We start from the raw sequence: 24,188 nt of genomic DNA on the forward strand, positions 1-24,188 counted from the left end.
AAAAAAAAAAAAGCAAAAGCCAAGCCATCAACCAGATGAACACAAACCAGGCAGTGAATTAAGTAACGATCTACTTCGATGCCTTCCATAAACATGGTTAATGTTTTGGGTATCCTTGTATTACTAAAAAGCCACTTGCCCTTTGTGGTTAAACTAAATTGGCTATAAGGTCTTCCTTTAAAAAGTAACCTGGTCACTTTATAGAAGATTTGGAAATGAGAGAACAGAAGAACATCATTATAATCTTACCATCCTAAAATAGTTACTTTGATTTGTTTACTTCTTTTTTAATTTGCATATTTTCACATATTCAAACAATTTTGTTATTTGTTTTAAGATTTAATACTAGCATTAACATTTTACATTAATTTACATGTTTTATAAGGAGCAGTTTAATGTATGACTAAAATATTTACTTAACTAATTTTCTCATATGGAGCATTAGGTTGCTTCCATTATTTTTTCCTTTTTATAAATAATAAAATGTGAATACTTTTAGCATTTGACTTTTTCAAAAAATTTCCCCCTTTATAATCTTTTTAATATTTTGACATGATTACCTTAAGTCTTTCATTGCTTTCTGAAGGTATAAAATCATTATAATTCTTAGTGCAAGAGAGATTTTATATTTTGTCTTATAATTAATGAAACTTCTCGTATTCATTCATTATGAGAATGCATCTAGTTTTAATCAGTGAGCTTTTAATATAATGTAGACTGAAAATTATTTTAATCTTAATGATATTTATAATCTTGGATCAGATCTTTAAACCAGTGAGAAGTTTGGTTAATCTGCCTAGTTTTTAGCATCGATTCCTCTATTTCCCAGTCCCAAGGAGAAATGTATTACTAATATCAGTCCTCTAAAGTTCCAGTGGAGGTTTGATTAAAATATTTGATTACTGACAGGATTCTTTCATCCATAAATAATTGTAATTTGAAAAGCTGTATAATATTAAGACTTAGAATTAGCTGTTCTTGGGTCATACAACCTTACTGTATTAAAATCTCTTGATGTTTGCTATTATTAATTTTTACAAATTTAATTATAGAATTAAGATCATCTTTCAATTTCAATAGATTTTATTATGGTCTTGCCAGTTTGGGTAGGGCTAAGCATGATCAGATTCACATTGTCTTGAGTAATTCTCTTTCTTGTAAGGTTAATGGAAGATTAGATTTGTAATTGCTAATGGGATATCATTTCTGATTGCTCTAATAAATACTTTAGACAGTATTTGGCCATGAGATGCAGTTGACGGAACTTTGGACTAGGCATACCTGAACTGGAATCTCTGCCCTGCTACTTCCTAGGTGTTTGACTTTGAGCAAGCCATTTACTCTGTGAACTTAAGTTTCTTCATCTGTAAAATGGGGAGAAGAGTCCCTGCTTTCCAAGATTGTGAGTTTTAATGTTAAGTAGCCAGAGTAGTAGGTGATCAGTAAGGAGGTGATCAGTAGTAGGTAATAAGTAAGATGTAGCTATTATTTAACCAGCAATATTAATCTTATGTTAACCTTAAGAGTTTTTGTTGATTTTTAAAAATAAGAGTTTACTGATTTAAGTATAGATAGTATTAATAAATTATGTAGATTGTGAAGATTTTTGCTCTTCAAGAATTGAACAAGAAGTACTTAAGATACATCTTCATACTCATGTTTTTTACAGGGTTTAGTTTATTACTTGATGTGTTTTGTGTTCTACATGGACCAAGAGAAAAATGTGTTGAAATTCTGAAGAGCGGTCACTTGTTAGCTATTTCACCAGGCGGAGTTCGAGAAGCACTAATTAGTGATGAAACCTACAACATCATATGGGGTAACCGTAAAGGCTTCGCTCAGGTTGCAATTGATGCAAAGGTGGTGAGTTGTATAAAATTAATTATTAATGTGAAGCTTAGTTAAATTTAAAATAAATACTTAAATAGTGAGCCAGGGTATATAAGAACTTAGATGATTTCATTGCAATACTTTAAAAATTAGTATATATAACTATAAGGTACCAATAGAGAAATATTTCTTGTGCGTGGGAATCTATCTCTAAAAAAAATCAACCTGGAAATTTGGCAAATATCCAGTAAAGTTTTATTTTACGTTTCAAAATCCAGCTTCGGACCAGTCATGGTGGCTCATGCCTGTAATCCCAGCACTTTGGGAGGCTGAGATGGGAGGATTGCTTGAGGCCAAGTGTTTCAGACCAGCCTAGGCAACATAATGAGATACTGTCTCTACAAAAAAAATATTTTCAAATTAGCTAAGCATGGTGGCACATGCTTGAAGTCCGAGCTACTTGGGAGGCTGAGGCAGGAGGATCACTGCTTGAGCCTAGGAGTTTGAGATTACAGTGAGCTATGATTGCACCATTGCACTCCATTGCACTCCAGCCTGGGTGACAGAGCAAGACTCTGTCTCTTAAGAGAAAAAAAAAAATTCAGCTTCTTTTCACCAGATTTGTAATTTTGTACAAATAATTTTGTATTCTTTCAGGTATACTTTTCATTATAAGTATAATCAGTCCAATTCTGTTTTTAATTTTTTTGTTATGATTGAGTTGGCATATTTCAGTGGTGGATGTTGGTTTTATTATATTAATAGTTGTGTTATCTGTGACCAATTTTTATAACAATAGGACTCAATATATGACCCCTATTGTTATTCATCAATAAATGTGATCACCTATCTAATAATGTGAATAAAGATAAGAAATAGATATTGGTGTAATTTAGATATTTTTTAAAAGACTTTATAAATGAATTTGTAAATAAAATTAAGTGCTCCTCTGGGATTCATTATAATTATTATCTACTTTGTAGACTGGAGGATGTGAATGCCATTTTGTTCTTTTCTTTTGCTTTTGAAAAGTATTTCTCAGCTTTTTGGTCTCCATATCGTACTTTATCCTGTGAAACACTTATCTATTACTTATGGAATTTTTCTCCTTTGTTTTCTGTTTCTTTTTATTTTAGATTATTAGGAAAAAAAATCACAGTATGTTGATAGAGTGTTGTTGTTTTTCCAGTCCAATTAGTTAGAGACTGCTGCCAGTAACTTTCACATTTCAAGTTTTTGTGTTCCCATTGCTGCCAAATGAAAAGACCGGTCTGCACTCCTAGTTTGCCCATCCTGCAAGTACAGACTGCTAATTAAAAGGAAAAGATTATGGATGACTCATTCTAACCCAGGAGCGGTATTTGAAGAAGAATGGATGTTTTCTCTTTACTTTTTAATTGCAAAGTTTACAACAACATGAAATACATTGACCTCTGTTCTATACATATGTTTATGTAACTCTTAGAAGTTATTGCTATGGTACCTAATAATACGATCCTAGTACAAGTTAATGTACTTGCCCATTTCATAATTAACAGAAAAATTTAAATAGTACTGTCCTGTGGTAGATTATAAGCTCTCTGAGGACAAGGCTGTCCTTGTATATTTTAAATCCCTTATACAGTGACCAGCATTCAGTAGAATTTAAGTATTTGTTGAATTGAATTTACTTTTTTAAACACAGAATATTAAACACTTGTGGAAAGGAGCCTTTTGATTTTAATTTTATGTTAATAGTGTTAGTAATATTTAATTTATAGTACATTTTACTTAACCTTAAGCACTGATGTAGAAAACAAAAACTTAAGACTATTTGAATGATATAGAATACAAAAGGATATATGCAGTTGTGGAAAAATTAACAAAAATCAATGTAATATGTGTTAAAACAATGATAAAAACTAAAAACCTAATCAAAGAAGGTTCACTTTTCAAGTTTATATTTTGAAAGAAATTTTTCTTCAAAAGTTTAGGATTAAAAATGACAAAAATAGATTTGAAATCACACAAGTTTATCATAGGATTCTAATTCCTCATCCTTAAATTTACAGTTTTGAGCAACATATTGTTTGGAGGAATGCTTAAAAGAAAGACATGATATGGAGAAAAAAAACTCTTTTTATGATCCTTGAGTTTCTAGATAATTAAAATCTAGATAATTTAAAATTTTGTACAAAACTTCAGAAAATTTAAGAAATAACCTTTTATAAGCTTAAAACAAACAGAAATTTTTAATGCTACAAACTTACAAAATACCAGTGTAAGTTTGATTAATATTGTACCACCCCAACATCTGTAGCACTTTTAAAAGCCTTATCTTGGTACTCCTGTACATGAGGAGGTGACATGTGCAATTATTCCGATGTTATAGATGAGACTCAGGCACAGAGAGCTGGAGGGATGGAAGGGATCTGGTCACACAGCAAGGCAGCAGCAGAGCAGAGCACAGTTCAGGACTCGAGGCAACTGGTGCTGTTGCCACCCCTGACTACATTTCACAGTGAGTCTGCTGACATCCGAGATAAGTGAGGGAAATCTTTCAGTAATGTACATGTATAGTTGCAAATGGCACAAGTGTCCCATCTGGAAAATCCCTTCATAGGCCTCACAAAATCGCCATAAGCTATGAGCAAAAATTTGACTATTGTTACAGGATTAACTATATCCAAATTGTGACACAGTTATAGAAATTAAAGGGGAAGAAGTCAGATTGTCAATTTATGTTCACAAAATATTGGTAGAAAGTATTTAAGGTTTATTTGAAAGTGACAAACTTCGGTATAAATCACTCTTGTGAATTCCTGAGAATTTTAACTTTGATAAGAAATTTTTAGCTAACTTTATATCTAAGTTGGGAAAAATTAGCCCAATTAGAAAATAAATAACAGATGCAAAAGAAAATAATCTTATGTTTCAGTAAAGTTGTTTATGTGAATTATCTTAATCCATAAAAAAGTTTGAGATAGGGAAAATTATTATTATTATTTATCCTCATTTTATACATGAAGAAAGTGAGACTGAAACATGGTAAGTAACTTGTGCAGTGGTTCCTATATTTTTAGTGGCAGAGTTAAAACTCCAAGACCGTGCTAAACTGATTCCCCAAGAAGAGTTTTTAAACATACACATTCTCTCTTTCTCTCTCTTGTATACATGCATGCATACACATACATATGGAGACACATTTATTTATGTAAACAGTTTAATTCCAGGTTACTAATACAACTACCTTGTGTACAAAGTGTGCATAAGGAAGGGAATGAATAATTGTACTACAAGGTCAAGTTGTAATAAAGTGATGTTTGTGCCTGTAAGGATGCAAGCTTGAATGTATAGAAACCATATGCCCAGAGTATAGCCTGAAACACTGATCCTGCCAGGGTAAGCTTTCTCCTGTTGAGTAGGCTCTAGAAATGTCCAGCCTCCAGAGCATTAGCTATTTAAGAAATGATGTTTAACCCAAATACTCTTTAAAAAATGTGTACTTCAATACAGACTTCTAGGATCATGCCAGTCAGGAAACATAAATCCAGCAGTGCTGGTCAGAAGATACAAAATGGTGTACATGTGAGCTGGAAAATTTCTTTCTTGAACATTTTAAGTTCTCAATGCTAAGGACATTTTATAACTACTTAAAACATTAGGATTTCAGCCATCATTTTAGTTTACAAAATTAGTGGTGATTTCCTAGATCCTAATCTGAATTTTCTACTGAAGAGTTCAGCATACTTTATCTTCTTATGTGTAAGCTTTGTGAATTAACTCCATCAAATTTTAAATTCTTCATCTGGCTGCTTTTCTTTACCTGTGTTCCCTCTTTTTCCTAACTGGTTGGAGATTGTTGCTGCCTGTTTCTGAACTTTGTATTCAGAGGGTACGGATAATTCATTAGAAGCATTATCTCTCTGCTCTGTTTATTCATTCCTTCTTTAATTTATCCATCATACTTTCTTTTAGCACCTGGTCTATTGCAGGCATTGTTCTAGGTGCCAGGGCTACAGCAGTGAACAAAACAATGTCCCTGCAATATATCAGGTGTCTTCCTTCTGGTGAGAGAAGAAAGACAATAAAATAAATGATTGATTAGTTACATGTGAGGTGGTAAGTTTTATGAAGAAAGCTATACCTATAGTCTCTTTCCGTCAGCCCACCATGTCTTATTGTTTTCCAAAGCTGAATAGGAACAACTATAAATATCAACTTATTTAAATATCTCAAACCCTGCTCATTAAGCAAGTAATAGGCATATACTGATGGTCGATTGTAATATGATACTCCCCCCCACTTTTATCTATTCTAAAAGATCATTTAATTCAGTATATTATGTGTATATTTTAAAGTGTTTCATTCAATTTTTTATCTACTTCATTTGTTCACAGTGGCATGACCTCCTTACATGATATTTCAATACTTTATTATTTTATGATTTTAGTTAAAGTCTTCATTATTAAAAATTATAATCATTGATATTCATGGAAAACTAAAAATCATGAACTCGTGAACAAAAATTCCGTAAATGAACAATATGAAGACTTCTTTTTTTCTTTTTATTTACTTTTTTTGCCATGTGTCTTAATACTTACTTTTCATTGATGCTGAACATTTTAGATTTAATAGGCTCACAAAAAATTTCACTAATTCCATGACAGCATCTTGCCAAAACCTGTCATTTAAATTTATATAAATTTCCCCTTAGAGAGACTCTTTCTCTACCTTGCAACTATTCTTCAGTGAGCATGCTATTCAGTAGCCCACTAAAACCAATTTAATTTACCACATTCATTTTACTTAATGAAGTTAGCGATTACTGTAATCTCTATTTGGGTTTCTCAGTTTTATGTGGAATGTTAGGAAAATTGGTAAATGAAATATTACACATTACCACTGGAGGGTAGTGTTTCCAATTTATATTTTCACAAATGATCAAGTTGAACTTAGCCTGATAAATAGTCAAGCATGTGTTTATTTTTAAAATATCTTATTTTCAAAACCTCAAACAGGCCCTCAAAAGTGTGCATTAGTGGGTAATCACTGCGTGATTTTCCCCTATGCAACGCTAATAAATTTGTATGCCTGTTTTCTTAAAAAAAAAAGTTTGCATTACTCAGTGGAGACATTGATTAATGGATTAATTATTTACTTTTTAATTCAGATTTTCCTTTTCTTTAGCCCATTATTCCTATGTTTACACAAAATATTCGAGAAGGATTTAGATCACTTGGAGGAACAAGTAAGTTCTGATTCGTACAATTTTTAATTACAATGCAATATTTAAAATATTCGAGTTTATAAAACCCTATAAGGAATCCTTTTGAATTATTAAGTTTAGAAAATGGATATATTATTTAGATATTTTTCTATTTAAAATGTAAATAAACCAGGTGCAGTGGCTCATGCCTGTAATCCCAGCACTTTGGGAGGCCACAGTGGGAGGATCGCTTGAAGCCAGGAGTTCAAGACCAGCCTGGGCAACGTAGTGAAACCCTGTTTCTACAAAACTTTAAAAAAAAATTAGCCTAGCATGGTGGTGTGTGCCTATAGTCCTAGCTACTGAGAAGGCTGAGGTGGGAGAATCACTTGAGCCTAGGATTCTGAAGGTACAGTGAGCTCTGTGATCATGCTATTGTACTCCAGCCTGGGCAAAAGAGCAAGACCTTGTCTCTAAAATAAATAAATTAATTTAAAACGAAAAGTCTAAATGTGATAACTGGTTCTAAGTAATGGTAGTTCTCAGATGTTATGTTTTTGTTGAAAGTATCTTACGTACTGAAGCTTTTTAAATGAGCTTTTTAAAATTTTGGAGCAAATTATCTAATATATTGTGTTAAACCATGTTGATGAGGTTTAGAACAAATTTACAAACTCTCCAAACTATCTTTTTAACTCAACCCAGAAGTTACAGCTTTAAAAATGGATGACAATATGATATCGAATTAAGATTAACTACCTAAGGAAGTATCATTTGCTTTGATTTATTTCTGTCACCCTTATTTTTTTTTTTTTAATATTTTGAACCACTTACATTGAAAATTTTTTTTTATGTATTTTTAATGTATTGATTAAAAATAAACTTTTAATCCAGTTATAGGAATATTAATGATTTTGCTTTTTCTTTGCAATGTCTGCTTTCTTATTTTGAAATTTTCAAAGTTTGTGTTTATACCCTATGGTTTATATGTTGTTATATATTTGATTATATTTTATATCCCTAGCACTATTATTGTTAGTGTTTCTATCCATATATAAGTCCCCTTCTGAAGAGCTTTAAGCTGCTGTTATTTCTTCTATGAATAACATTGCTATTTTGTTGATATTCCATTATGTTTTTAAATCTTAATTTATTCCCCCCATTTTTAAAATTTGAAGTAGAAAGGCAGATTGATGCGATGTTTTACTTTTTTTTTTTTTTTTTGGGACAGAATCTCACTGTGTTGCCCGGGCTAGAGTGCCGTGGCGTCATCCTAGCTCACAGCAACCTCAAACTCCTGGGCTCAAGTGATCCTACTGCCTCAGCCTCCCGAATAGCTGGGACTACAGGCATGCGCCACCATGCCTGGCTAATTTTTTCTATATATATATTTTTTTAGTTGTCCTATTAATTTCTTTCTAATTTTTAGTAGAGACGGGGTCTTGCTCTTGCTCAGGCTGGTCTCGAACTCCTGAGCTCAAACAATCCTCCCGCCTCGGCCTCCCAGCGATGTTTTACTTTTGATATGGAATTATTTCTTTTAATTTTCTCTCAGCTCATTTCTTTAGAATTTAGCGACAAATCAAATTATTCCAGAAATTTTGTTTACTTAATTGGAAATTGTTTTTAAAATTTATTGTGACTGCTTTTTGACTTTTCTTGACTTTAAAATTAAATATTTCAAAAATTCATATCTAGTGATTTTGTGTGTGTGATTTGGGTCTTATGGTGCATTTGTATTTCCATATGTAAACATTGTTTTCGGCTTTCAGTATAATCCATGATAATGTATTCCATGTGGCTTGTCTTTTTTGAATTCCTTTGTTAATGTTTTTGATTTTTTTTTAAAACTTAGTCTATCAGTTGATTTTACGTTATTACCACTTTTTTATTTAATCCTGCTAAATTTTAGATTTGGTCAATAGGATTAGTAATTCTTTGCTTTCATATATTAGTTTGGTTTTTCCTAACTTAAAATAATATTTTTAGTCTTTATTTTATATCAATAGTCTCATGTTTAATTTATTTTATTTCTATAATATTTTTGATCTTTTATTCATGTAAGTCACCTATTGTGAGTCTCTAGACTTTTTAGCTTCTAGCTTCTGGTAGCAGTCTTTACCTTTTGTTTTGCAATAATAATAATTGGTTTGCCTTTTTAAATTCTCATATTTTTAAAAGCTCATCTTCTTAAAAAAATTGACTTTTTGGTATATTTAGGTTTATAGAAAAATTAAGCAGAAAGTACAAAGAATTCTCATATCTTTCCTTACCACCTCCAATTTCCCCTCTTATTAACATCCTGTATTGATGTGGTACTTTGTTACAATTGATGAAAAGCTCCTCTTTTAAAAAAAATTATATTAATTGTGAGGAAGTGATACTTTTTTGCCACCTTCCTATAAGTCTTACATAATTAATTTGAAAGTTTACAACTGCATGGTCAGACTAATTAACCAATTAAAATGATTTTGTTTACTTTGAAACAGGGTTATTTAGGTGGCTTTATGAAAAATTTCGCTATCCATTTGCTCCAATGTATGGAGGTTTTCCAGTGAAGTTACGGACCTATTTAGGTGATCCCATTCCATATGATCCAAAGATAACAGCAGAAGAATTAGCTGAAAAGGTAAATCAGTTTTTTCTTTTTTAGTCTTAGGACAGATTTTTATTTTTGATTATTATATTTAAAATTTATTTATTTATTTGTTCTTTCTGCAAGCATGTTCTAGGTCAGTGGTTATCACCCAGTGGTGATTTTACTCCCCAGGGGACATTTGTCAATCTCTGGAGACTTACTGTCTCTACGGGCAGGATTCGAGGGTGGTGGTGCTACAGACATTTAGTGAGTAGAGGCCAGGGATAGAATTTATAGTTACCTGCAGGATAGCTAGGAATGTATTTAGGTTTTTTGAAATATTGTAACTGGAGTTTGGAAGAGAAGTCAGAATTGATGAAGATATTGACGTCATTTGTACTGAGATAATTACTGAAGCCTTAAGCTTTACCAGCAGGTCAGAGAGAGAGAAGGAAGACGACTGAGGACAAACTGCAGGAGAGGTAACATATAAGGGTAGGCCAAGGAAGGAGAACAACCAACGCTGACTGAAAGGGAACTGGCAGAGAGATAAGAAAAGGAGTAAATTTGTGTGATAGAGGTCAGTGGGTGAAGTTTTTGAAAAAGCGGGATCAAGGAAGATGAGGATGAGAAAAGACCATTCAGCTTGCAATTATACTTTCAGAGAGTGTAAAACTACAAAAACAATAAATGTCATGTTATTGAATCACCTAGAAAACGGGACGAATATATTTTGATTATAACTTTTATACCAGCCTTTCGTGTATACATATACAGTCTGATTTATTTACAAATTTTTAAATTGTGGTTAAAAAAACACACACATCTACCATCTTCGCCATTTTCAAGCATATAGTTCGGTATGGTTAAGTACGTTCACATTGTTGAACAACATACCTTTAGAATTTTTTCATCTTGCAAAACTGACTGTTTATACCCATTGAACACCAGCTTCCCTTTCCCCCTTCCGTAGCCCCTGGCAATCACACCATTCTACTTTCCTAAAAGTTTGCTGCTTTAAATACCTCATATCAGTGTATTTGTCTTTTTGCGATTGGCTTATTTCAGTTAGCATGTCCTCAAGGTTCATCTATGTTGTCTCTTCCTTCTTTTCCAAGGCTGAATAATATTCCATTTTATACATTTGCCACATTTTCTATATCGATTCATTTGTCGATGGACACTTAGATTGTTTCTATCTCTTGGCTGTTGTGAATAGCGTTACAGTGAATGTAGGTGTGCAAATATCTCATCAAGATCTTGCTTTGAATTCTTCTGGACATATATTCAGAAGAGAGATTGCTAGATAATATAGTAATTCCATTTTTAATTTTTTTAAGAAACTTCTAAACTGTTTTCCACATTGGCAGTACTATTTAACATTCCCACCAATAGTTGCACAGGGATTCTGATTTCTCTATATCCTTATCAATGCTTGTTATTCTCTGATGTTTGTTTGTTTTATGGTGGCCATTTTAATGGATGTAAAGTGGTATTTCATTGTGGTTTTGATTGCATTTCTCTAATGATTAGTGATATTGGGCATCTTGTATGTCTTCTTTGGAGAAATGTCTATTCAGTCACTTGCACAATTTTTAGTTGAGTTTTTTTGTTGTTGAGTTGTAGAATTTCTTTATATATTCTCAATGTCAACCCTGCATCAGATATATGATTTGCAAATATTTTCTCCCATTCTGTATGTTCCCTTTTCACTTTGTTGACTATTTTCTTTGATGTGTAGACATTTTTGAGTTTGATACAGTCCCATTTGTCTGTTTTCACTTTGGTTGCCTATGCTTTTGGTGTCACATCCAAGAAATCATTACGAAATTCATTGTAATGGAAGCTTTTCCCCTATGTTTTTTTCTAGGAGTTTTATAGTTTTAGATTTTATTTTTAGGCCTTTGATCCCATTTGAGTTAATTTTTGTATGTGGTGTAAAGTAAGAATCCACCTTACCTTATATATACATTGTTTTGCATGTGGATATCTAGTTTACCTAACACTGTTGCTGAAGAGACTGTCCTTTTCCCATTGTGTGGTCTTGGCACCCTTGTTGAAGATCATTTGACCATATATGTGAGGGTTCATTTCTGCGGTCTTTGTCCAATTCCATTGGTGTATTTGTCTGTGTTTATGCTAGTACCGCTGTTTTGATTACTGTATAGCTATGTATAAAAAGGAAAAAATAAAATTAGGTTTGTAATATCCTTTGAAAACAGGAAATGTGAGTCCTCTAGCTATGTTCTTCTTTTCTAAGATTGTTTTGGCTACTTGGGAACACTTGAGATTCCATAGGAACTTCAGGATTTTTTTTTTCTATTATTACAAAAAATGCCATTGAGATTTTTATAGGAATTACATTGAATCTATGGATTGCTTTGGGTAGTATGGACATTTTAATAATATTAAGTTTTCCAGTTTGTGAACATGGTACGTTTTCCCACTTGTAGTTTTTGTAATTTCTTTTATTGAATTTTATAGTTTCAATGTACAAATCTTTCTCCTCCTTGATTAAGTTTATTCCTAATTATTTTATTATTTTTGATGCTATTGTTTTTTTATTTTCCATTCCTATTGTTCATTGGGATTGTTTTCTTATTTTCCATTTCTGTTGTCCTATTGTTTATTGTTAGCATATAGAAATACAACTCATTTTCATGTGTGGCGATATTGTGTCTTGCAACTTTGTTGAATTCATTAGTTCTATTTTTTTGTGGAATCTTTAAGTCTTTAGGGTTTTCTACAAATGAGATCATGTCATCTGCAAACAAAGATAATTTTATTTCTTTTTATGCAGTCTGATTTAATCTTCACATCAGCTGTATAATGTGGACCTTATTATCACTGTTTTACACATGAGAAAATGGGGTGATTCAGTCAGCTTTGCTAGGTTGTGCTGGGGTAACAACCAGCCACAGAATATCAGAGGCTTATCACAGTAAAATGTACTTCTTGTTAGTGTTGTATCTCCCCTGGGGCTCAGCTGCAGCTTTGTCCATGTCTTCCTCCCATTGGCTTTCAGGATGAAAGGAGAGCCCCGTGTGGGACACTGCCATTCAGTGGTAGAAGGAAAGGTCAGGAGTAGAACCATGAGGTTGCCCTTCAAGCTTCTGTTTGGAAGTGGCTCCTGCATCCCACACGATGGCCCAGAAAAGAGGGGCCTGGTAGGGAGAAGGAATGAGTGACTGTAATGCACCCGCCATACTAGTACTTACCAAGTTCAGTCACTTAGAAAAGGATATTATTATACAACTGAAGCAGCTATAATATTATATTAGATGAGATTGGAGCAACTGATATGTATGCAGGAAGTTTCACAAAGGTAATATTAACAATATATTATGTGTCTTTTTGTCCTCCAGTTATTCTACTGGTTCATTAAGTATAATGACAGTTTAGTCGTGTCCTATGTCTTGAAAGTAAATCCTTGGCTTTTAGAGCCAGGACATGTTCACCACACAGCACTACTCTTCTTTCATCCTGAAGCGACATCTTCCTAAGATCCCTAAGAACCCTGCACTGAGGCTGGGACCTCGCCCTTTGCTGTTGCTTCTGCCCCCGCACACTTCGTTGTTGTTGTAACATAGTCCTTTGCTGCTCCCTAACAAATGCATTCTCCTTTAGGATATAATTGAATTCTGTTTTGTTCTTTTAAAATTTTTTCCTGCCTACTTATTAATATTAGGAGTTAAGTGGGTCAGACCTCGTTAGGAACGCTTTTTTGTTGTTGTTTGTTTTGTTGTGGTTGTTCGTTTTTGTTTTTTTAAGAATACTGTCTATTTTTATGGTCAAAATAAAAGGTAATGGAGAGGGGTAAAAAAATTCTGGCCTGGAATTTTAGTAATATGGGTTCTAATTCTTGCTCTGCCTACAAGGCAGCAGAGTCACTTGGGATAAATGATAATTTTTCTGTAAATTAACATTATTAAACTAAAATATACTTGAAATAGAGAATACTTGAGATTCTCTTTTTGTGAATGTATTGTCATAATTTTCCAATCTTCTTCATTATTAATAAATAACATAAGCATAAACTATAGTATAATGATCCCTGGATTATCACAAATTTGAAATTATTAGCATTCGAATTAATAGGTAGAAACCTCATTTAAAAAACGGCATTCAACTGTAGAACAGAGCCATTTTGTAAACACTGTTTAAATCTAAATTAAAATGTATTGTAACAATGCTGAAGGGGACACTTGGGATATTTCCTTAAAGTTCTCTCAGTCTTAATCTCTGTTGTTCGTTTCCATGTTTTCCATGTCCGTATCTGTCTCTACCTCTCTCTCTCTCCATTCATATACACACACCCACTCCCACATATAAATACAGATTTACGTATGTGTGCATGTGTTGTTAAGGCAGAGAGAAGTTGGAAAGAGGTGGATAGATTTGAGTGGTGTCCAGAAAGTAAAACTAATGGGCACTGCCGGTAGTTGAGCTATTGTGTGTGAGAAGCAAGAGTTTTAAGGATGACGTCTAGCTTTTGGCTTACTTGGCTAGATTCATGGTAGTATCATTTGCTGAAATAAGGAGAAGGTTCAGGAAAGGACTGAGTATGAGGGGGAAAGAATGTTAGTTCAGTTTTAAATTAAATATATTGAGTTTGAGGTGCCTTTAAAACATTGATGGGAAGTCATATTGAACGTACCAGTCTGCAGCTGAGAGGGCTGAAGAGGGACATTTGGGAGTCATCAGCAAATGGCCAGTAACTGAAGCTGTGGAAATGGATGAGATTACTGAACCTTTGGAGAATAAATCAATGCCTGGGTTTAGGAGAATGAATCTGCAAAAAGAGAACAAAAGGGAAAAACCTGGGAGCTCTTGGAAAACTAGGAGAGTGTGAGGTTCCAGAAGCAAATGGGAGTACAAAAAATGGGTGATTGAGATGTCAAGTAAAATGAAGATTAAAATCCTGTCCATTGGATTTAGCGAAAGAAGGGGACCATTGGTGATCTTTGCAAGAGTTTCATTTTCTTAATGCATAGCCCTGATATTTCTTCACCCAAAAATCCTTCTTTGACACCTCAATTCATACTAAACAAAGTCTATACTTTTTCCCTTGTTATTTAACTCCTTTCATGCTTTAATTGAAACCTAATTCTAAAGCCTCATATCACCCAGCTGTTGAATATGTACCTGAAACTTGAACCAAACTGGCTACCTTGGCGTTCCTTACACAGTTCTTTTCCTGTATTCTCTTTCCCTATGCTCCTTCCTTCACCATTAATGAAATCTTATAGGTCCTTGGAGACCCACACCAAACAGCACCCTGTTCATGTGTCCTCCCCTGGTCACTGCCCACCCAGTGGGCTCTAAAGTCTGTACTTCTGAATATTTTCTTTTCACATTTCGGATGATATGTATCACAAATGATCTCACATTTTAATTAGTTTGCACTTGATTTTTCTTACTAAGTTATGAGCTCCTTAAGATTAGAGACTTGTTTTACTAACATTATGGCTTCCAAAGCATCTAATATTTTCTGAATAAATGAACAAAATTTTAGAAACACACTTCATGGAACACTTAGCATAGTGTCAGTCACTGTGCTAAGTACCTGAAGGTGTTATTTCAGTTTCATTGTATCCTTATAATAACTGTATGAAGTAGTTTTCATTTTAGAGATGTGAAAACTGTGGTTTACAGGGGTGTATTTTTCACATGTATCTTTGGGCTAGGGTTTATTAATTTTATTTAAAGGTTAGGGTCTAAAAAGGAAGTATGTATATGTATATATGCATGCACTATGTACACACATTAATAAAAATTTTAAATAGCCATAAACTGATTTAAAAATAAAAGTTGTTGAAATTTACCATAAATAGAATAGAAATAAATAGCTTTAGAGGATTTCTTGATATATCGTAGTTGACTTTTCCCTTGCTATGACTTAATTAAAATTCCTGTGAAACTGTCTAGAAATTGAGATAATGAATGAAAGCATATCAATTCATTCTTCATTTTCCTCACTCTTCCCTATAACACTGCCTTATACAATTGTTTGGTCTGAATGGTGATGGAAGGAAAATACACTAGAGTTTATTAACGGCTATAAAGGACTGAATCTTCCATTTGCCTACTAGAACATTTACTACCACTTTTTTCTTCTGTTTTTTTTTTTTTCCTTCGGTTCATATTAGTGTTTATCCTGTGTAAGGTGGTGTTGTGCTTAATGCCAGAAAAATACTAAGATATGTCTTTTTTTTTTTTTTCAGACAGGGTCTCACTCTGTTGCCTAGGCTGGAGTGCAGTGATGTGATCGTAGCTCACTGCAACCTCAAACTCCTGGGCTCAAGCGATCCTCCTGCCTCAGTCTCCCAATAAGCTGGGACTACAGGAATGTGCCACCATGGCTGGCTAATTTTTCCTATTTTTGCTAGAGATAAGGTCTCGCTATGTTGCCCAGGCTGGTCTTGAACTCCTGGGCCCAAGGGATGCCTCCCCACCCAACCCCCCCTCAGCCTCCCGAAGTGCTAGGATTACAGGTGTGAGCCACTGTGCCTGGCCCTAAGATGTGTCTTAAGGAGCTTACAGTCTGGTGTAGAAAACAGCCATGCAGACAACTGCAATTCAAGGTTTAACATAATAAGTATAAGAAATATGCTGTGGGTGTACCTGAAAAGGAAATCATTAATTCTGAGAGGAGGTGGAGGCTAAATTAGAGTGGACTTCTTGAAAGTAGTAGTAGTGTATAAAAATCTTTACAAAATAAATGATCTACATTGAGATCTAAAAGAATAATGGTTTTTCTTTTGTTTTCTTAATAGACGAAGAATGCTGTTCAAGCTTTGATTGATGAGCACCAAAGAATACCAGGAAACATTATGAGTGCATTGTTAGAACGTTTCCATAAAAAACAAAAGGTCAATTAGAAGGTGATTTAATACATTTATATTAATGTGTTTGCATCTAAGGTTCCTATCTTCTAAGTTTTGTAGGTCCTATGATTAGTATTTTTTTAAAAAATCATGTTATTAATCATCTTTCATAGAACTCATTTGTTTTAAAATTGTCAATTTTGTTTTTGCAATCGTGTCAAATAATAACTCATGCCTAATCATTCAGAAAATGATCATATTTTATTTATAAATTCCTAATAATGTATGATAAAGATATAGATACATAAAGTTAAGTTTTTTAATAATGGCAGATTAGGTTAAACAAACATTCCTGAATAATGTAGCTAACTTCTGTATCTGTTACACTGAGCTAATTTTAGAAGATGGCTTAAGGTAGAGTTTAGTGTGATCACTTAAGTTAGAAAAACATGCTTTTATCTCATGTTACCTCATTCCCTTCATGGTTTTGGGCAAGTCATGTAATGTTTTTGTGCCTCAATAATTCACTTTTTAAAAACATGATAGTACTGTGGTGAGGAATATTATTTTTAAGTTCTTTATATTTGCTGTGATAACTGCTGAGTAGAAATTACAATGGAATTAATTAAACCATAAGAAAATTCTTTAGGAGTTATGTATATATTTTGTTCATCAGATGTTTAAATTATTCCTTCATGTATGATGTCCAGGGGCCAAGTACAGTGAAAAAGATGTACCGTTTTCAAATTGAATTTTTAAAAAATTAGGAAAAGTAAAATTTCTAATTGTTACTTTTAGTATTTATTATATTTTTAATGAGACCCTGTAAACGAACAGTATAGGGTGTGCTGTGCATTGTCAGCCCTATGATACGGTATTTTATACTGTTGGGTTAAAAATCACTGTCCTCTGCATTTCACGAGTTAGAAGCTGATTATAAGCTGAGGAAAGCAGAGCTCTCTGCTGTTGCTCAATATCATGGCTTATCCAGTTTGAAATTGCAACCAGAGAAATGTTTTTTTGTTTCAATAAAAATATACTTGAACGATGAATTTATGTGAACACAAAGCCCTCTGAAAATTAATGGTTTTTAATTTGTTGTCTTGAAAACTGAATTTAAGGAGTATTTAAACAGAAAAGTGTCAGAAATCAAATGCAGTATCTCTCTCTCCCTTTTTTAAATGTTAAATTACTTGGGTTTTTGTATAGATTTTTGTATTACAAGTGTGTATTTATGATATATGTAATGTATATAAAATTAAACAACATAAAAATAAAGCTGAATTGCAATTCATTTTCGAAATTGCATATGTGACTTTTTTTATCATTTTAAACTGATTTTTATTGTTTTATTCTTGAGAGCTTATTTGGAGGTTCTAGCAGGGAAACACAGCTACTCGTATACCCTTGACCGAGGACCGGTCCTCCTCTATCGGAGAAGGTCTTCCTCTTCAACAGAGTGTGCAGCTCAGGAGGGACGCACATGGAGCGGTGAGGGAGGACGGGGACACCTGCCTAGCCAGCCAGATCAGCCAAATCAACCCTGGCGATCCATGTGGTGACAGATGTCGCCGCCAGATCCTATCGTTTTGTTCTTTACATGTTTCTCACCCGCAATCATATTCTTTTATTTCAGCCACAATGGATAAACCTTACTTTCTAATGTAATAAGTACATTTTAATTTCACTGTCAATGAAAAGAGTCAATTAATGATTATTTGCAGGGTTTTATTTCCCCTCCAGCAGTGAGCAGTGTTTTGTTCAAAATTGATAAATATTTCTAGAATGAATGAATAAAATCACAAAATGAATGAGAAAATTGTTTGGGGGCAACCATTGCATTTTAAAAACTGAAGAAAGAAAGTCATTGAATGCTCATATAGCAAAAGCTATTATTTTTACAGTATTTAAGTTTTACTGTTTTATTTAAAAGCTTTTTTGTTCCCTGATACTCAGACTAACAGGAATGCTTCCTATCTCGATTGATAAGATCTTTATCTTTGCTATTTCAATTTAAATTGCAGTTGTAAGAGTCAGGGAATACAACTAAATATAGAAATGTAAGTAATGATGGAAAGGAGGGGTGTATTAGGTCTTGACCCTTTTTGGGGAGTGTTTACAGTCAGCACCTGATGAGACACGAAGGGACTCTCTCCAGAAGCATGAACATGGCACAGCTTTATGGGAAATTTTTCATACCCATTTTTTTAAAACTTTCATTTTGAAACAATTTCAAACTTACAGAAAAGTTGCAGTGATAGTGCAAAGTACCCTCATATTCTCTTTATCCATATTCTCTTCACCGATATTGTCACATTTGTTTTATTCTCTTCCCACATCCCTTGCCCTCTGTCTCTCTGCATAGATATCTGTATTTTTTCTCCTGAATCATCTGCTAGTAAATTGCAGATACCATGTTCCTTACTGTTATCTTGACTGTGGAAGTTATCCATTTATGGAATCACAGAACTATGATCAAAAATCAGGAAATTTATTGTTGATATAATGCTAAAGCTACAGACACTATATTTAGATTTCACCAGTTAATAATATTGTCTGCATCAGTTTTTCTTCTTGATCCATCCATAGCAGAATCACACATTGCAGTTAGTTTTCCTATTTTCTTTAGTCACCTTTAATCTGGAATGATTCCTCAGCCCTTCTATTAATATGTCTTTAATGATAGTGACCTTTTTGGAGAAGAGGACTCATTTATTTTGTGGATAAGCCCTCAATTCGTTTTTGCCTGATATTTCATCATGATTTGATTTCAGGTTATGCATTATCCCAGAAACATGACACGTGGTGCTGTGTCTGTCTGCAGGGCGTCACATCAGGAGGCACACGGTGTTGGTTTGAGTCAGTAGTGGTGGTAACTTTGACCGTTTGGTTAAAACGGCATCTACCAGGTTTCTTCCCTGTGAAGTGAATAATTTTCCCTCTGTAATGAGTAAGTTTATGAACAGATACTTTGAGACTATGTACAGTCATGTGTTGCTTAACCACAGGGATATGTTGTGAGAAATACATTGTTAGGCAATTTCATTGTGCAAACATAGAGTGTACTTGCAAAAGCCTAGATGGTATAGGCTACCACACACCTCAGCTGTATGGTACAACCTATTGCTTCTAGCTGCAAACCTGTGTAATGTGTCACTGTACTGAATATTGTAGGCAATTGTAACACCATGGTAAGTATTTGTGTATCTAAATGTATCTAAACATGGAAAAGGTGCAGTAAAACTACGCTATTATAATATTATGGGATCACCATTGTATATGTGGTCTGTAGTTTAACTGAAATATTAAGTGGTACATGACTGTGTATATCTGTTCCTCATCAAACTTGCACTCACCAGCTTTAGCATCCTTTAAATTGATTCTTGCATGAATAAATTATTACTCTAGGGGGTTTAAGAGTGTGATTTTCTGACACATATTCTACATTTATTAGTTGGCATTCTATAAGAAAGAGCTTTCCAATTTCTCCCTCCACCCCTTACTTATTACAAGTATGGCCTCATGGGATTCATCTTTTATTCAAAGAGTTATGCATGCACTTTTAAGTGGTTTAAATATGAGACCCTCTGAAGCTGATAGCATTTATGAACCACTAAAAGATGTTTACAGAGGTAAGTGGGTTATGTTTTTATATTTGTGTACATGATCATTATTTTTAAAAATATATATTTGTGTTACTTTTCTTATAAAATATACGTAACATTAAATTTATCATTTTTGCCATTTTTAAGTGTATGATTCACTGGCATCAGGTACATTCACAATGTTGTGGAACCATCACCACTATCCAGTTCCAGAACTTTTTCATCATTACAGACACTCCGTACCCATTAAACAGTAACGCTCCATTCCTCCCTCTACTCAGCCCCTGCTAACCACTTTCCTACTTTCTGTCAGAATGAATTTGCCTACTCTGCGTACCCCATATAAGTGGAATCAATATTGTCCTTTTGTGTCTAGCTTATTTCACTTAGCGTTATTGTTTGGTGTCTTTTGTGACACCAAATACATCATTGCGACACCAATTCTCCAACCTTGCAGCACCAACTGGATGTCCCAAAATTCAATTCAATTCTGACACCAACTCCTCTGAGTTAGCACAGAACCCACAGGGTAAGGGTGCGGTCCCACAGGGTCGGACACACCTCCTCATACTCCCTCCCTTTTGGAGTTTAGATACAACAATTAACCAGCATTAATGTTAAAACAGATCATAAGACTGACAAAAGAGACTCTTTGTGACATTAAGATACTGAATTATTAACAGGACCTAAGGCCACGCAGTGAAAAGTTTAAATCACCTGCAGGCCATCAAGTTGCTGAACAGATCTCTTGAGTATATTGGGGCTTGTCTCTGATTAACAGACTTCCTTACCTTAACTTAAAATAGACCAAGCCTTTAGACGAAGCTTTATTTCTTTACCCAATTACAAATCAAAGAATCTTTGAACCCACCTGTAACCTGTGAGCCCCCTTTCTTCAAGATGTCGCACTTTTTTGGGCCCAAACCAATGTACACCTTCCACATATTGGTTTATGATTTTACCTACAATTCCTGTCTCCCTAAAATGTGTAAAACCAAACTGTAACCTGACAGCCTCACTTGCTCAAGACTTCTTGGATGTGGCTCCCTGGGCCATGGTCACATACACTGACTCAGAATAAACCTCTTTAAACTATTTTACAGAGTTTGGGCTTCTTTCCATGAACACAAGCTACCCTATTTCTGCCTGGCCAACTACCAATTTAGTCGTTCCCATGACTTCCACTCAGGTTTGATAATTTGCTAGAACAAGTCACAGAACTCAGGAAAGTGCTATTCTTAAGTTTTATTTTAAAGGATACAACTCAGGGGAAGAGAGCAAGGTATGTGGATGGAGGTGCAGAGCTTCTGTGCCCTGTCTGGGTGCACCACCCTCTCAGCACATCAACATGTTCACCAACCCAGAAGCTTCCCCCAGATCTCATGGGGCGTGATTCATTGAATCATTGGCCATTGGTGACTGAACTCAATCTCTACCCTGTTTTCCTGCCCATGAGGCTGGGGGAGGGGCTGAAAGTTCTAATCCTCTGATTAAGTACTGTAGTTGGTTCTTCTGGGAACCAGCCCCCACCCTCAAGCTATCTAGAGGCCCACTGCTATGAGTTAGTTAACATACAAGAGACATTCCTAACTCAGCAGATTCCAAAGGGTTTAGGAACTCTGTCCCAGGAACTGGTAATAAAGACCAGTAACCTCATTATATGTATATGCCATATTTTGTTTATTCGTCTGTTTTGATGAACATTTGGGTTGTTTCTACTTTTTGGTGATTGTGAATAATGTTTCTATGAACACTGGTGTACAGGCATATGTTTGAGCCCCTGTTTTTAATTCTCTTGGGTATACACCTAGAAGTGGGATTGCTGGATCATGTGGTAATAATGTTAAGTTTAACTTTTTGAGGAACCCCTGAACTTTTCCACAAAGAGTGCACCGTTTTACATTCTTGTCAGCAATGCACAAGGGTTCCAATTTATCTACATCCGTAACTAACATTGGTTATTTTCCACTTTTTTTTATAATGGCCATCCTATGACTAGTATGAAGTAATATCTCATTGTGGTTTTAACTTGCATTTCCCTAATGATTAGTGAAGTTGAGCATCTTTTCATGTCCTTATTGGCCATTTCCATATCTTTTTTTGGAGAAATGTCTATTCAAGTCTTTTGTCTGTTTTTGAATTGGGTTTTTTGTTCATGTTGAGTTTCTGGAGTTCTTTATATATTCTGGATATTAGTCTCTTAACAGATGTATAATTTGCAAATATTTTCTCCCTTTCTGTGTGTTGTCTTTTTACTCTCTTGATAGTGTCCTTTGATGCACAAAAATTTTTAATGAGATCCAATTTAACTATTTTTCTTCCTCTTTTTTTTTGCCTTTGTTTTTGGTGTCATATCCTAGGAATCATTGCCAAATTCAAGTCATTAATATTTTCCTGTTTACTTCTAAGAGTTTTATAAGTTTTAGCTTTTGCATTTAGATCTTTGATTCATTTAACTAATTTTTGCATACAATGTAAGGTAAAGGTCCAACTTCATTATTTTGCAGACAAATATCCAGTTTTCCCAGCACCATTTGTTGAAAAGACTATCTTATCCCCCATTGAATGGTCTTGGCATCCTTGTTGAAAATCAACTGACCATATATGCAAGGGTTTATTTCTGGGCTCCCTATTCTATTCCATTGGTCTGTATGTTCTTATGCCAATAGCACACTGTTTTGATTACTGTAGCTTTGTAGTAACTTTTGAAATCAGGAAGTGTGACTCTTCCATCTTGTTTCCAATACTCAAACTCTTTTGTTTAAAAAAATCTTTTTTTTTCACTATTGTTTTGCCTATTTGGGGGCCCTTGAGATTCCCTATGAATTTTAGGATGAGTTTTTCTGTTTCTGCAAAAACAAATAAACAAAAAGAAAGCCATTGGGAATTTGAGAGGGATTGCATTGAATTTGTAGATTGCTTTGGATAGTCCTGTCATCTTAATACTAAATCTTCTAATCCATAAGCATGGAATATCTTTCCATTTATTTATGTCTTTAATATCTTCAAGCAAAGTTTTGTAGTTTTCAGTGTACACATCTTTCATCTCCTTGCTTAAGTCTATTTCTAAGTAGTTTATTCTTTTTGATAGTATTGTAAATAGAACTGTTTTCTTAATTTTTTTAACTGTTCATTGTTAGAAATGCAACTGATTTCTATGTGTTGATTTTGTGTTATCAACTTTGCTGAATTCATATATTAGCTGTGATAGTCTTTTTGTATGTGCAATCTATAGGTTTTCAAGTTTTAAGATCACATTACCTGTGAACAAAGATAATTTTACTTCCTCCTTTCCACATTGGATACCTTTTATTTCTTTTGTTTGCCTAATAGCACTGGTTAGAGCTTCTGATGCTATGTTGAATAGATGTGGTGAAGGCATACATCCTTGGTTTTGTATGATTATTTTTTCATATTCCAAGAGGATGCCTGTCTGCATGAATGTAACTGAAAGAATAGATGTGAACCTATAAATCTCTTCCATATGGCACATATTGACTTCTACATATCAGCTGGTTGTGGTAGTAAGGTAATTTTGGCATTCTGGGTGGCTTTATCATATTATTTTAGATTTCAATTCAGTATCTGTGAAACAGTTTTTCTTCTTGATCATCTCATTTAATTCACTCGAACAGCTATTTGCTTATCCTATTATTACCTCTTCTCTAATATGAGATGGGTACTTGATGGATTCTTTTAACCTGGAAATTTATGTATTTTATTTTTAAGTGATTTTTCTTTCTGTTTTGTTTTTAGTCTTTAAATGTTTAAATTTTGAAAATATAATTTATCCCAAAGTGACTATAATATATAGGTACATATGGCTGTAATTTTTATTTCTTTTAATGTTTTTGTCAGGTTTTTGTATTGAGATTATTTTGGATAAAACTCATAAAAATGAGCTTTTCTATACTCTGGAAGAATTTCTGTAGTATTGTGTTTCTTCCTTAAACAAATAGAAGAATTTTCCATTGAGGCCATCTGGTCTTGGAGTTTTCTTTGTTTAAGGTTTTTACTTACAAGTTTACTTTCTGTAATTTGGGTTTTCTGTAGATGGGGTTTTCTTCTTGGTACGGTTTTTCTATTACTTCTTGGTAAGTTTTGGTAAGATGTTAATCTAGAAATTTGTCAATTTCCCTAAAATTGTCATGAAATTGTTC

At 33.8% G+C, this 24,188-nt stretch overlaps 1 protein-coding gene across 1 annotated transcript in view; it reads left to right on the plus strand.

The window, feature by feature from the left end:
* Nucleotides 1-16,646, plus strand: part of TMEM68 (transmembrane protein 68) — a 37,099-nt gene extending 20,453 nt beyond the window's left edge. The window contains exons 5-8 of the mRNA XM_012661457.1: nucleotides 1,597-1,863; nucleotides 7,000-7,060; nucleotides 9,508-9,647; nucleotides 16,373-16,646. Coding sequence (XP_012516911.1) covers nucleotides 1,597-1,863; nucleotides 7,000-7,060; nucleotides 9,508-9,647; nucleotides 16,373-16,477 — 573 coding nt within the window. The 3' untranslated portion in view covers nucleotides 16,478-16,646. The remainder of the gene's footprint in view (nucleotides 1-1,596; nucleotides 1,864-6,999; nucleotides 7,061-9,507; nucleotides 9,648-16,372) is intronic.
* The last annotated feature ends 7,542 nt before the right edge of the window (nucleotides 16,647-24,188 follow it).

This window comes from Propithecus coquereli, unplaced genomic scaffold, assembly GCF_000956105.1.
Source record: "Propithecus coquereli isolate 6110/MARCELLA unplaced genomic scaffold, Pcoq_1.0 Scaffold71, whole genome shotgun sequence".
Classification (NCBI taxonomy): domain Eukaryota; kingdom Metazoa; phylum Chordata; class Mammalia; order Primates; family Indriidae; genus Propithecus; species Propithecus coquereli.